The sequence below is a fragment of the Carassius gibelio genome, chromosome A5 (assembly GCF_023724105.1).
Source record: "Carassius gibelio isolate Cgi1373 ecotype wild population from Czech Republic chromosome A5, carGib1.2-hapl.c, whole genome shotgun sequence".
Taxonomy (NCBI): domain Eukaryota; kingdom Metazoa; phylum Chordata; class Actinopteri; order Cypriniformes; family Cyprinidae; genus Carassius; species Carassius gibelio.
Window position 1 is genome coordinate 11,729,037 of NC_068375.1, and position 15,302 is coordinate 11,744,338.

At 37.6% G+C, this 15,302-nt stretch overlaps 1 protein-coding gene across 5 annotated transcripts; it reads right to left on the minus strand.

The window, feature by feature from the left end:
* Positions 1-210: 210 nt before the first annotated feature.
* LOC127993739 (heterogeneous nuclear ribonucleoprotein K-like) lies at positions 211-14,487 on the minus strand. 5 transcript variants are annotated; one of them, XM_052591748.1, is made up of 16 exons: positions 14,358-14,487; positions 12,577-12,684; positions 11,854-11,951; positions 11,712-11,768; positions 10,809-10,852; positions 7,617-7,689; positions 7,124-7,237; positions 6,863-6,991; positions 6,442-6,755; positions 6,087-6,140; positions 5,295-5,334; positions 4,350-4,365; positions 4,138-4,170; positions 3,945-4,012; positions 3,612-3,781; positions 211-948 (listed from the first exon to the last, which is right to left on the minus strand). In XM_052591748.1, exons 2-16 carry the CDS (start codon positions 12,632-12,634, stop codon positions 918-920), a joined length of 1,299 nt encoding a protein of 432 aa, XP_052447708.1. In that variant the 5' UTR covers positions 12,635-12,684; positions 14,358-14,487; the 3' UTR covers positions 211-917. The 5 variants fall into 5 exon arrangements, with proteins under 5 accessions (XP_052447708.1, XP_052447707.1, XP_052447710.1 ...); XM_052591747.1 differs by having other exon boundaries at positions 5,295-5,337; XM_052591750.1 differs by lacking the exon at positions 4,138-4,170.
* Between the last annotated feature and the right edge of the window lie 815 nt (positions 14,488-15,302).

Genomic DNA, 15,302 nt, shown 5'->3' on the forward strand with positions numbered 1-15,302 from the left:
ACTACATCTCTAAAGAACAAGCCATTTAATTGCTTATGTCTCTTTTGATAGACATTCATTCCAAAAGCACCACAACCAAAGCACATAAGCCACAGATGCAGTTTTAGTAAAAGGTGGCACAGAATTAATTTTTTTTTTTTTTTAGATTTGCAGCACATTCTACAAATACACTAGAGGAGACAGAGAGAAAAAAATGATAAGACAACATGGTAGAGATCTGCAACATTTTTATTTTTTTAACAGAGCTTTTATTTCCCCCCAACTGTGAAGAGAAAGACCCATCTAAAATGGTAAAAATGCTTACAAACAGACATACAAAATAAGCGCAAGATTTAATGGATCCCAATGTCAATGGGGTATTAATGGTCAATCAATCTTAAGTTTTACGAATCTGAAAATTGGGTTGAGAAAACAAGCAAAAAAAGAAGAAGCAATGAATCCCTTTCCCACCTTTAACACCCCCATTTTTCAAATCAAAATAGATGCTCATCCTTTAAATAAAACTGTACTGACATTAAAACTTTAAAGAACTGAAGTGAATATTTACACTTTCCCCAAAAAGTCTCATCATGAAGAAAACAAGATATCGAAACAAATTCATTGGCAAAAACCACTTATAAGATTACATTCTGCATGTTGCACAAATTAAGCACGCAGCTCTGGTAAGTAAGGCCAACAGCGGACTTCACAGATGGGCTCCCTTTACTTACAAAACAGTACAATCAATAATGTAAAAAAAATCACGTGCAGAAAGAAAAGTTAAAGAAATATGATTTTGAGAAAACCTTCCCCTCAAATATGTGGTTTAAAAAGGAGAAAATGGCAGGGATCACATCTACCCAAGAAGCAGAGGAATGTAGGATCTGAAAACAAGTTGAAGTGAATGGGTATGGCAGTTTGGCTTCGATCTCCACCCTCTAGAAGAACCGACCCGAGTACTGCTTCACGCTGAAAGAGGAAATGACACGGTTGAGACCAGAGACAAAATCGCATCATGCTAGGAGTTGAGTCAGCGGCCAAGAAATGTATAATCTGGATATGCTGTTACAATAAACACAAAACAAACTGTATAGCATTCTAATAAAGTTAATACAGTATTCACATATAGCAGGAGTACATCATCTGGTTTAGATCACTCGGTGTCCAAAAGATAATTAAACAAGCTGACTTACTATTTTAGGTTTACTTATAGCATGCAACGGGTTTTAAAGTCAACATGAAATGGCACTACTTACCCATGTTTTATTTCATATTTTCTATAATAGATTTTATTTTGAGTAAAATTAAGAAGCTCAAATTAGTTGGGGGTTTTCTTCTATTGTTTTGATATTTTAGCAGCAATGCATTAACTTACATGCTACAATCTAGCCGTTTTAAAACACATTAATTAGGGATGCACAATCATTATTTTTAATGGCCGATTCCAATACCGTTTTTTTTTTACAAACAAACTGGCCGATACAGATTTACGATTTTTATTTTTTTTAAGCAACAAACAAGGAAGGAAAGAAAGTATGCATAAACACTGTGTTTTTTTGGTATTTAATAGGCCAAACTGGCTTTGGCTATTGAAAACAATAACCGTAACCATCTGAAATTAACGGCAGTAACTGCACAGTAAGTAGCCTACATTCAATACAAACAAAGATGGTACAGACATCAGCATTTAGCTTTTATTTTTTAACTGGGTTGAAACTACAGAGAACTGGCCTAAAATTAAAAGATTAACTGTAACCATGTGAAATTAAAGGCAACAACTGCATAGTTCTACAATCAACACACATTCAATAAGATTTTACTTATATCTACATTGAGTATTTGTTTTAGTTTTAAAATTTGGTAGAAAAAAAAAGCAAAGCTTTACTAGTGAGAATAGGAAAGTAGGCTATGCTATATAAATAAATTATTCCAAAATGTTAAAATCAAATAATGTTGGTGCGAATAAAACAAAGATGCAAAGTGTTTCATTCGGTGCATCCCTAACATTAATAAGAAATGCATTCAGTTTGAATGCAAGTCCTAATTATACAGGGCTTTCTTAAGTCAGTTTTGAAAATATTAATCCCTATATGAATAATGGGAGAAACTTGAAAACTGGTAAACATTTTGGATCACTGCCTCCATCTTGGTTACACTCACATGACATTGCAGCAGTATGAAAAGGAGGAAATCACAGTGTTATTGACAGAATAACATATGTAGTATTAATTAGTTCATAAGCTTTTATTTTATATTTGATTACTTTAGGATTTATTTATTTTTTTGTAGTATTTTTGTAGCAGACCAACCTGAAAGACTTAAGCATGGTTCATTTAATTTGTATGTTTTTTCCATTATTTATTTATTAATTGTTCTATTATTTATTTGTACAATTGCTTGTAATTATTTTGATATAGATAGTTTACACGTTTTTAACAAGCTTGAGAACTGTACTATTATATAAAAATTTATTGCGAGAATTTTTACAAAAATTGAAGACAAATTTGAGTTATACTGTTTACTCCCATTGTGCAACAATGAATCGTTCTTAAGACCATTCACTTAATTCAGAAAGTGAATAGAGATCAAATATGATTTCATGTTGACTTTAAATTAAAAAAAAAAGTGACCTATTAACTGTATACCCAAAAGAATAAGGTGAATAATAGGAGTGTTACATTTGCATGAGGAGATCATAATAGCATGTTACAGAAAGAAGACAGGTTTGCATTTTGCATTAGAAAGCAGTCACGCTGGCATGTTACAGTAGAAAGGCTGGTTTATGGTCTGTTTGCCCATGCTATAGCAGAGAGACATCAAATCAGCTCGGGTTCAAACAGAGCATAAGCCAGCTCTGGCATGGTCAGATGAGTTCAGATGTTAGTAAGAGTAGAGTAAACTGGCAGGCCTCTTCAGTAAGGGTGGGTGAAATGTGTTTGAGGGTGGGGGCAGATGATGCTGGGCCTGTGCTGTAGGGCAGACCGTGATTTGTTGTCACTTCATCTAACTAACAACAACAAAATCACAAGTCTTCCACACAGAAGCAAGCCAGCGTTCACTCCAATCTCCTGGGTTCCACTCATTTGCCCCTTGGTAAATTATATTTGGATCTGATCCCAAATGAAACTAATAAAACAGACCCTTTTGTACACATTTCACAAAAAAAAGGAGAAAAAAAAAACCCTGAAGTTGGAAGCTGTTAGGTCAGGCAAAGAGAAATGCATGAAACGGCATTCAAATGTATATGATGTATAAAGAAACATTTTAGTTCTAAATAGTAAGCAAAGAAAGGCAATTGGGATTAGCAGTTAAGCACCTGTATTTTCACCATAATAAAATACAAGACTTAACTCAGGGAAATGTGATTTGTCTGGTTACCTTGTGTCCAAAACAGGTATGACAAGATAAACTGGGTAAATATCTTCGGGATATTGGGAATAGAGATTCTTATTAAGAATCGTTTCTATAAGGATTTTTAAATGAAATTGTTAAGGCACCGTAATGGCTAAGTGGATTCAGGGCCCACACTGAATCTCATTGGGCCAAAAAACTGTCACACCTGGTTAGCACACATGATGGTTAGGTGTCAGGATGGGGTTGTGTTAAAGTGCTGGAATAGGCGATAGACTCACCTGTTCTGTAGGAGATACTGGGCGTTCTGAATCTGGTCCTGTGTGCCTGTGATGGTAATGATCCTGTCCTCTGAGCCCTCCAGAGGCTCATCGATTTTGATAGATGCTCCCGACTCATGACGGATCTGCTTGATCCTCTGGCCGCCTTTTCCAATGATGGAGCCAGCCAGCTAAAACAAGACAAAGTAACATTTCAGTTATAATGTCTACTTTGCTTTTATACCAAAGAAGTTTTCTTTCTGCTAAAGCCCAAGGTATCTTTTGGTTTTTGTGTGTACGCTAGGGCACGTGTAAAGCTTCTTGCCATAATATGTTGTGTCATATTGCACTCACATCTTTAGGGATAGTCACTTGTGTTGTAATAACGGGTCCACCAATGTCACTGTAAGATCCTCGACCACCTGATGAAACAAACATCTTACTGTGATTCAGCCAATGCCTATATATAGGCTTCTCATTCGACCTCTTATACAACCGTCATTAATATATATATAATCCATAATCAGAATATTTCTGACACACTCACCAGACTGGTAGGGCTCCCAAGAAGAATTATTGTCTTCAGATGAAACAAGAAAAGAAAATGGAAAAAGTGATCAAGATATCAGAGCTACGACAGTAAAGGATAAGAGAGAGAGAAAAGCAGGAAACGCTACACTATTGAGGAGTGCAGTGCTCCGTTTGACTGGAGGTAACCTTGAGCTAGTGTGTCTGTGTGTGTGGATGAAGAACACTCACCATATCCACCTCCACTCTGTGTACAACCACGGGGGAAAGAAAACAATAACATGGGAGTCAATTCAGAGAGCACAAGCGTATAACTCAAAAGCACATTCTACATGGATCGCCAATGCTTTAATCTCCCAATCTGACTCATCTATATAAAACGAAACAAACCAAACGAGGTCATGCATTAAAGGGGTTTTAGGTCACTGCTTCGCACCACACAGCCAGCACACCTTAACTGCTGTAAAATCATTGGCCTACTGATTTTTTTACACTATTGCAACAGAGATATGATATTAACAATTAGACACATTTACCCCCAACAGCCTTCATTTTTTAAAATGCAAAATATATAATATTATAAATAAATAAATCTAATTTATTCTATAAAAATGTTTGTCACTGATATCATAGTTTTCTCTTTAGAATTTGGCCTTGATGTGTTTTCATGAGATTGAACTACTGGTGCAGGGGCTCAGCAGAGCATACACTCTTTTCCAGATTTTAGAGTCTAAACTAACTGTGTGTTAATTAGAATTCGACGTTTCCTCTATGTGGACCGCGTCAGGCTTGCCATCTTCTTGAACGCTCAAATAACTCAGAGCAGCAATGCCCAAAGTTCACCGGCGAGTGTGATGGCTTTCACCTACGTATTTAACTGGCTCCTTGGTAACCAAGGCAACAAGTGATTCAAAAATCTGTTGCCAAGCAACAGCAGGCCAAACCAGTGCACTAGTCATAAGAGCTCCACGTATGCATCCATTACACTGTCACTTCAGACAGAAAGAAAGCCATTCCACTTTTTTCTGAAAGTGCCCATTAATGAAAAAAAATAAAAAAATAAAATAAAATAAAATAATATATATATATTCTTCACAACGATGGGTGACCATCAAGTGATACATTTTAACTGCTGCAAAAATGTAAATTCATATTCAGATGTTGATTTCTGCTCACCATGCTCTCGTAGCGGTCTCCAGGTCGCCCCCTTCGGTCACTGCTTACAGGAAGAGAGATGTGCTTAATTTGATATGCTCCTAGTGGGTATGCTCTGAAATAACCCAACAACCCAAGGAGCCAAAGAACTTAAAAGGCTGATTATTTAATCATTATTTGCAATATCAATATTTGCTGATTAAGACCAAAAATAGGACATTAGATTAGACAAAGCACTGAATAGAGATTACATATGAAGAAGTATTAACACATGAAAACTGACAGCTCTATAAGTGAGACAAATACAGCAAATACTCACTATGAATGAGACTTTCAATTGGAAATGTATTTTATAGAAAAATTGTTTGTTAATTTTCTTTTCTATTTGACCCCCCAAAAATAAAAAATAAAATATACACACACTAGCTTTTAAGACAGACACAACAAACCTATCTTGAGTCCTGTTGCTAGTAAAACGCAAATGCTTCCTGCTTTTAACGGTTTAAAAAGGTGTAGTGTGCCAGTAAATGTTCTGTTCTGATTAACTGGTGTTCCTTTTTCTTTTATGATTTGCTGTTTGTTTCCACTTTGCTATTAGTGTAAACAGGGCATGTGAGCAGTCGTGGCCTAATGGTCAGAGAGTCAGACTTGTAACCCAAAACTTGCGGGTTCGAGTACCGGCACCAGCAGAGATTGTAGGTGGAGGGAGTGAAAGACCAGCTCTCTTTTGAGTATGGGACACCATTCCTGATTAAAAAACACTTTCACTTCAATTAGAATTCAGTTACATCTACAGTTTATCAGATTACTTACTTTGGTCTGTCATCCATATTGCTGTGATAACTCTGGTGGGAAAATCGATCACCTCTGGAAACAAAAAGTCATGTAATCAGTTATTACTTTCCTACTGCACAAATGAAGTTCTATGCTAATATGATTCATAAATATACTAGATATGACAGTGAGAGAACACCCAATAACTGCACTGATTCCCTCATTTATATCATTCAACAATATCAACAATTATACAAAAACATGAAATAAATAACAGCTAACTAACAAAAGAAATAAAAAGGTTACAAACAAACAGACTTAAACAACAGTTATTATTGAAAAAAACAAAAACACACTATGGGTTGTAGAAATCAATTCAGCTACATTCTCTTACCCTCCTCTAAGTGGCGGTGGTGGAGGCAGAGGCAGATTTCGGGCCCTACTGCCCCCACGTCCTCCTCCTCTCCCTGGTGGGGGTGGAGGTGGTCCACGACGAGGGCTCATATCATCATAATCCCGTCTAGATGGAGGCATAGGACGACCTCCGCGGCTAGGAGGCATACGGTCAAATCCTCCTCGGCCTCGCATTGGGAACCCACCCATAGGCCGTCGCCCTCTTTCTTCATACAACATAGTGAAGCCGCCATAGTCATAGGTCTCATCATAAAAGTTTGGGTCATAGGGCTGGGCTCGACCTTTAATGGGTGCCTACAGATAATGCAGGACAAATTTAAGTTCTATTTACAAACCAAGAAGAATCTTTGGATGTTTATACAATGTCCTCAAATCTCTCCACCAGTATGTTATCGCCTCACCTCTGAAATCAGCTCTAGAATGACCTTGATGCACTCAATCACCCGCTCTGGTTTCCCCCCGACTAGCACTACACGGTCAGTGGAGTGGGGGCAACATTCCTGGAAGAGCTTGATTGTAGTCTGGGTATTCTTAAAAATGAAAAACCAATTTCTCATCATCAGGGAAATTTGGAGATTTTTTTTGTTTGCTGGTGAAGCTAGTTTAAAATGTTAAAATGTCACTAACTTTGCGATGCGTGTTATTTTTAGTACTTTGCTCACCTCTCTTAGTTCCTTGATCTTGGCACCTTTGACTCCGATGATGCCTCCAGCCAAACTCTGATGAATCAGCAGCCGCAGCTCACAGTCAAAGTCAGTCCCGCTGTAGTGCTGATACTGCCAAACATACAGAGTAAAGGAACATTTCAGGACACTTGCAAACCAACAGACATTTCATCACATCCACAATGAAAACTATGATACTTCATGATATTTTTTTTTCCAGAATTATAAAAAAAATATGAATGGCTTTAATATGAAATAGATTTTTTTCAATTTAATGTACTTTTGCCATGTAATTGACTGTTGAAATAGACTCATAATCTCCAAATCATATGCATTTAAAAACAACTTTTAGAATAGACTAGAATGCATATGGCCTCAGAGACATATGTACTAAATATACAGTATATGTATAAAAATATGTATAAAAAAAACACTGATTCTGATTTAACGCTGTCTTTAAGGCCTTCAATACTGGCTTTTGTTTGCTCACCTCCTCCAGGGTAGGGATGATCTTCAGCAGAATCTCACCAATGGTCTCTATATCTGCACTCACACTCAGGATACTGTAGCAGCACATCAAGCCAAATGAAAGACAAAAGCAAAACAAACGGATATAAAACTTTAGATGCTGAGCCCTGCTGCATACCACAAAGCAATGAAGAAGGGGGAAATAAGACTTTGAATCAAAAGAAAGCAAATTAAAAAGAGGACTGCTGAACACATGTTTTAAATCTTCCAAATCGGGACTGAGATACGGGCAACTGACATGCACTCAGTTCTCGCACATTCAAATAATACAGGCCTTGAAGAGATGGGCGATAGTGGGAGGGCTGAGACTGAACAGGCACTGTGCGGCTAAACGAACCAAGAGAGAGAATGAGAGCGAGAGCAAGACAGGCCTGCTTACCACTATCCCACCACCAGAACATTTGGGGGAGAAAGTAAAGAAATACTAAAAATAAAGACTGCAAATCACTCTATGTTGCCATCAGCACTTCACATTCTCTCAACAATGAGAGAAACCAAACCAGAAACTAACATAAAAAGCAAAAGAACGAGGCGAAGGGAAGGATGATAGATTTTTTGCAGATAAAGAGCCTGAACGCATGTGGGCTAGGAGAGAAAGAAAGAAAAAACAAGGGGAAGGAAATGTAGCACCAGAAGAAAATCAGACAACAGTGATGAGTGACAGAGAGGGCCGCGCCACGGCGCAAGCTCAGAATCATGGACAGTGATGTTGGGAACAGTGAAGGAGGGAGGGCTCAGGGGTTGGGGGCAACAAGGACAGAGCGAAAAGAGATGGGCTTCTCCACAATTCACCATCAGTATCAACAGATGAAAACAATCCTCCAAAATAGGACTGGGCAGTATGATGCATAGTTATTAAGCTACTACATGTTATACATATATATTTGAAGATACTTCAAGGAGTAATGCATAATACTAGTGATGCACCAAAAATAATTTTATACCAAAATGTTAAAATTAAATAAAAAAAAAAATTAATAACATTTTGATTTAGACAATAACTGAAAATAATGATCATGTAATTAAATTTGGGTAATTAAACTCTTTATGCTGTTCTCAATTGATTGATTAAACCAGTCATCCTAAACACAAAATTTATATTGCTACATTATTTTGGGTTACTCTATCCCAAAATTACAATTTTGCCATTAATCACTTACCCCCATGTCGCTCCAAACCCGTAAAAGCTTCATTAGTCTTGAAAACTGGGAGACCTGTGACTGTCCCATTGACTGCCAAGTAAGTTACACTATCAAAATCAGAATAGTCCATCTGCCATCAGTGATTCAACCGTAACATTATGTAGTGATGAGATTACTTTTTGTACACGAAGAACACAACTTTGTGGCACGGCTGACTCAGAAGAGCCTATGCTGCTGCGTTCAGCTAATAATCTCCAAAATGGTGATACGGTGATGTGGAGAGAAACAGGAGAGAAACTGTTGCATGTACAGAAAGTATTCTCGTCACTTTACAATGTTACGTTTGAACCACTGATGACAGATGGACTATTCTGATGACTTCTTTCATACATTTCTGGACTTCGACAGTGTAACTGGGCAGTCTATGGGACAGTCACAAGCCTCGCGGTTTTCATCCAAAATGTCTTAAATTGTGTTCTGAAGATGAACGAAGCTTTTACGGGTTAGGGGGCGACGTGGGGGTAAGTGATTCATGACAAAATGTTCATTTTGGGATGGAGTATGCTTTTAAGCAAACTGCTTAAATTCAAGCAGTATATTTCAGGTTGCTGAAATGTAGGTGCATCACTACAAAATACAGAAACGAATGCAACATGTTGCTTTTTGTAGTTATTGAGAAATTATGCAATTTCTCATTAACATTGAATTAATTTGATATGTGGTCAAAGGTGTGCGTATAAATGCGAATATTCGTTTATTTATTTAGAGTCTTTCATTTGACATGTGCTAAATCTTTCTTTTGCTTTCACACTTATAGATAACTTGATATTTTGGTTTCATAATAAGTGAAATAAAAAGCAACTTAATTTATAACTTATCTAAAGGGGTCATTGGAATTCTGTAACATAGTTTGGTTAAAATTTCTCAATGGTAGTGTAAAACAACACAGTTTTCACCCCGTCAAAACAGCTCTTTACAAAGCAAGCCGTTTTCTTGCATGTCACATTAAATGCAAATGAGCTCGGACTGCAACGCCCCTCTCTTCCGAGCCGCTCTCTGAGATATGGTAAATTTTAGCTGTATTCATTGTGAAACTATCAAACTAGCATGTTATTAGGAAAGGCGATTTGCAAAGACTCAAAAAAAAAACAAAAAAAAAACCTTACTCTCATTTCTTCTGGAGGTGAAGCTCCATCTCGAATGATTTGCATTAAGATTACGAAAGATACGCATTTAGGTAGATCAGGGGCACATTCCCTTCAGAAACAAAGGGTAAGCCACTGCGACTCAGATGTCGGGAGTACATGACGACTGCTATGTTCATTATTACATTAAGAGCCATTCTTGTCTATATCTGCTCTGGCGTTGAAACAATGGCAGACTTATGACAGCTCACTTAGGGTGGGTCTAAGGTAAAACACCAGCTAAGTCTGTGCTTAAATGATTGTTTGATTGATTTGAGAAAGAGGAAATGATTTAACAAGAAAAAAAAAAAAAACACTGGGTTATCTTTATCAATATAGGGTGGTTGTGCACACACACTGCCAACACACATTTCAGTTTCCAGCTTGTAAAAGTGCATGTCGCATCCAATGACCCCTTTAAGTAAAAGAAGAACTATTGCATGGTTCTATAATAATTTTTTAGCACCAAAGTATTATTTTGGTCATACCACCCAGCCCTAATCCACACACTTCATTCAGCAGAGACTAATATGAGTGAGGTCTCTCCCCATCAGAAAAGTGATTATCTACAATTCTGTGCGACAAAGAAAGTTCGCAAATTATATTCAAAGTCTTAATGGGGGTGTTGGGGGAGGAGAGAAGACATATATATATTAATATATATAAATATATATGAAAAAAAAGAAAGTCAAATGGAACAATACACGTTTCTTAAAAGGGGAGGGGGACTATATGTGTGAAAATGTTAAAATGAAACAGAAGGCAGGTTATCAAAGACATGTGTTCTCTTTCTAATCAGGCAGTGAGGCAATAACTGGTGGGACATACCGCTCTGGGCCACTGCTGTCTGGGACTGATACACTGGCATTGTACTGCATTGGTCGTGGAGGTTGGCATTGGGCAAGGGCATTCAATCACATGATGTCAAGTAAGGTGCCCATTTAAGGAGGGGCACATTTATGGGCGGGGCCAACCGGGGTGTCAGGTGGGCGGGCGGGCGTTCAGGGGCGGAGGTTGGGCCAACATCAAGGTGGGCAACGCAGGAGGGGCAAGTCGATCCAGTACATGGGCAACGGAGGAAGGTGGCCAAAAACAAAAAAGTAAAGGAGAGGGAAGAGGGGGAGAAGGAATACATTTTTAATTGAATACAAGGCTATACTCAATCTACTGTCCAATTTTCTTTTTTTGTAGAGAATTTGCAATAAATGCACAAGAAACAGGGCTGAACAGATCTGAAGAGTTTCTAATGCAGAACCACTGGGCAACAGTGGTTCACACAGGACTATGGGTCAGCTCAAGAGTAAAGACATCTGTAATTGAGTTTTCAGAGTAGGGGAGAGTGAAAGAGAATGCCTTCAAGAACATAAAGTCAAGTCCCCTTTAATAAACATTGTCAAATGTGGTGGTATGACACTCACAAAATAGCCTCATTTCAGAGTGCTTGTCTGTCCAAATGAGCCAACCTATAGCTACAAAATGGAAGATCTGCCCTCAAGATCAAATGCATAAAAATCTTTGCAGGATTTTAATGGGATTACAATGGACGGATTGGTGTCATGAGTTTTGATTTGTGGGATTTCAAATCGGACTGATTTGTGTTTTTGGCTGAAATGCTCATGAAAACAACTGTTGGATTTAACAACCGCTGTCAAAAGTCTTGTTAAAAACGGACAATTAGAGAACTTTGTTTAAAGGTTAATAATAAGCATGGAGCATGGTCTTAATACTCACATCTGTACGTAAGGCTTTAATATTCTTGCCTCCTTTTCCAATCACAGCCCCTGCATTCTGAAAGCATGAAACGACACTGTTAAAGATGTCCCCAATATCGAAGAAATGGAGAAGCAAAGTGCATGTGTATGGCTTTACTCACTTTGCTTTGGAGAAGCACCCTGAGCTCAACCAATTCATCTGTGTTGCGGGAGCGCTTGAATGCCTGTTCCTCATCCATGTCCTCAGCAGGGCGCTTGCCTGAGGGAACACAAATCTGGCACGTGAGCCTCAACCACAATTAAGACATTCCTGTTTATCAAATTGCTCGTTCTGTGTAAATGCCAATGCAGAATTCAAAACACAACCAGTCACTACTTACTGAAGTTCTCATGAAATTTGAGGACTTAAAGAAAGCCATTTACCAAATAACGGTCTATCCAACAAAAAAATTTAATGTTAAAATCCCAATTTATGAACTTACAGTGGAGCATAAGGAGACCAAAAGAGAAAATGCTTCTCTCTTGCTTTTTTCTAATTTAATTCAATCTTTCATTTAAACATTGTTACTTGGGGGGGGGGGGGGGGGGGGGTACATGTTGAGCTGAAAGCTAAAGCTTTGAATAAGTACAGTAAATCACTTTTCAGATGTTCCAAGACCCAACAAATGCCAATTCAACATGTTCAACAGGTGAAAACCAGCACCAATCAATCCCAAAATTCAAAGACAGGAGTAAAACACTGATAAGACAAAAACTGTGTAATATTGCCATTTGGCCTTTAGTTACAATTCCACAAAGATATTAACAAAAAAACTACTCTCAAATACGAGGCCGCAGAAAAATGGAAAGACACAGTTGAACCCTACTCAAAGACTATACGTTACCGTTAGTGTCAGTGTTACTGAAAGCGTTGTCTTCTTCCTGCTTAATTTCTATCTCCATTGTCTTCAGCCAGCAGTGAAACTGGAATAGGCTGTCCTCGACGGGTAACTCTAAGAGACATAGCGTTTTGAGCGTTAAAACAATGCAGAAACTACACCACCTTTAAGGTCACAATGAAAACAAAGTTATACTGAATAAACGTTCCTGATCTTAAGGTAGAGAATGTATCAATGCATGTTATTCAAAAGAAATCAATTCATAGTTGTTCATCAAAATTTAACAGCTTGCTCCATATCAAGACGTTCAGCTGATGTCAACAATGCCTCAACACCTGTCAGCGATTCTCAACAGGTTTTGATTCAGTTTGCGTTTAGTTTTTTTTTTAATTCAAAACCTAAACACAAGTCCTTAAAATCAAGGACTGAAATATATTACCTTAGCGAAGAACTACATAGCCACGACAATATACAAAATTATTAACATGACGACGTAGATGCAGAAGAGAGCATGAACTAAATGTTATATTATTATTAGCCATATCGCCAAGTGACAAATTTGTGCTTGAATACAGGAGAGTTTGATTGGACTAATGACCTTTGACATCATCAACACAAAAGACAAGCCTGTCTGTTTATTCTGTCAATCCAAACTATACATGATTAGTTTAATCATTTCATCATTTCCCCGAGCAGACCAGCAACCCACCAGCTGAAAACCACTGAAACAGTGACAACTTCTAAGAATCCAATAATTTCCAGATGAATAAAATCCGGTCCTATCTAACATTTTGGTCTTGTTCACTCTAAGACATTATATTAAAGAGCCAAATAAGTCTGTGCCTGTACCATGGGACAGTATTAGAAGACAATACTATGATACTGAATATGACCATTTTCATGCACAATGGTTTTTACACAACACTTAAAAAGAAAATAATTTCAAAACATGGTAATATACTATGGTACATTTTGTAAGCATGATTTTTTTTTTCTTGTTTGACAAGATACAAATATATTAAGAATACGGTACTTTAAAAGCAAATTCAAAATACAAACAAAAACAGGATATACAAGAAAGAATTATGTATATTAATTTAAAAAAAAGCACAATTGTCAGTATTTTAATTACTAAATGAGACATAACGTTATCTAACGTTTACATGTGTTCTATATTATAAGAGCTAGTTTAGGGCTGTGTCAAGGCCCAGTGTTTCAAAATGGTGCGCGAGTAGCATTTAGCCTGCTAGCCTTACAGATACGGTTACCAAAACAGTACAAGCCTTCATTAACTGCCAACGCAGCTGCATCTACTGCACTTTACAAAAGAAACACATATCAATTTTGCGGACTATAACGGGAAAATATGTGTAAAAATTAACTTAAGTGACATTTCTTTTTCTGCGCGTGCGATATGTGGGCACAAAATGGCTTGTTGTCTGGCTTCACTCTTATTGCGAGCAAAATGACAACGCGGGGGTTGGTTAGTCCATTTAATGTAGTAATTTATAAACAGTTTGCGTCTGTGTGCGAGTCTTTCCTTCGGTTAGAGAGTAGGGAAACGACCCATACACAGTGATGACTGGTTCGTATGAGCAGCAGGAAACTCCATTTTGAGAATTGTTTTACGTTACCTTAGCAAGCTAGCTGGCTAATTTACAGCATATCGACGCATTTATTTTTTCTAAGTAACGCTCGACAATTCTGTTACTTATCATTCCCGGAAATAAGTACAGTTGTAAAAGGAGATGCCTTTGTAGTAATACTATTCAAAATATTTAACAAACCTGCAGGCAGCCTTTCCGTCACACCGACATTCGCCCTAAAATTCTGCGCCTTCTACCTTGATTTCATTGTAGGTTCACGTGCATTGTTTTTTGCTCCGTGATTGGCTATACCTGAATTCATACGCGCAGCTGTATTGGTCAAAATGACTGTCAATATAAAATCTAAGAATCTAATTGGGTAAGTGGGCTGTCAGCGATGTAATGTTGCCCCGCCCCTTAGCATTCTCTCACATTGGTTATCGTCATAGCAACTGAGAAGCGCTCTGTTATCTTGCGTTTGAAAGTTATTTTATTTTATCACCGTTTGTAGTGAACAGATTTACAGTCGATAATTATACAACCTCTCAAGTTTTTCGCATAGGGCCGATTTTTTAAAAGAAAAATACGAAACCCAGTCAAACAGACATTAACGGATATGACTAACTAGGTAATCCTGTCAGCTGCCAGCCGGCTTGTTTATAATAACATTCTCTTATGTGTAAAAGGACAATCAAATAAATAGTTAATTGCGTGATAGTGGCTCACATTGATCGTGATGAAAAATGTGTTGCCTTTGCCGCCCTCTCGTGGTAAAAATAAAACAGTTCGTCACATTTCACCTCATCCTTTTGGCTTGTGCTGTAGTGATTTCCTAAAACCAAGGCCCTTTAGTAAACTCGTGCTGAAATGAAATCAAAATGTTTACATAACGCGTGGAATCTCGAGCAGGTGGCCTCTAACTTCTCTCAATTGTGAGATTCAAAGGCGTATTTTCCGAATCCATCACTGTTCCCTTCAAACAGACTGATTAATCGGTAAACACCCTAAAGTAATATTTAGATTATTACCAATATAAGTGTGTCTACTTTCACATAGACTACACTGCGACTGGAATGCGAGACTGGCATAACCAGTACAAAAACATCCAGGCATTTTTGTTTAGTAATTATTTTTCTAGATGCAGCC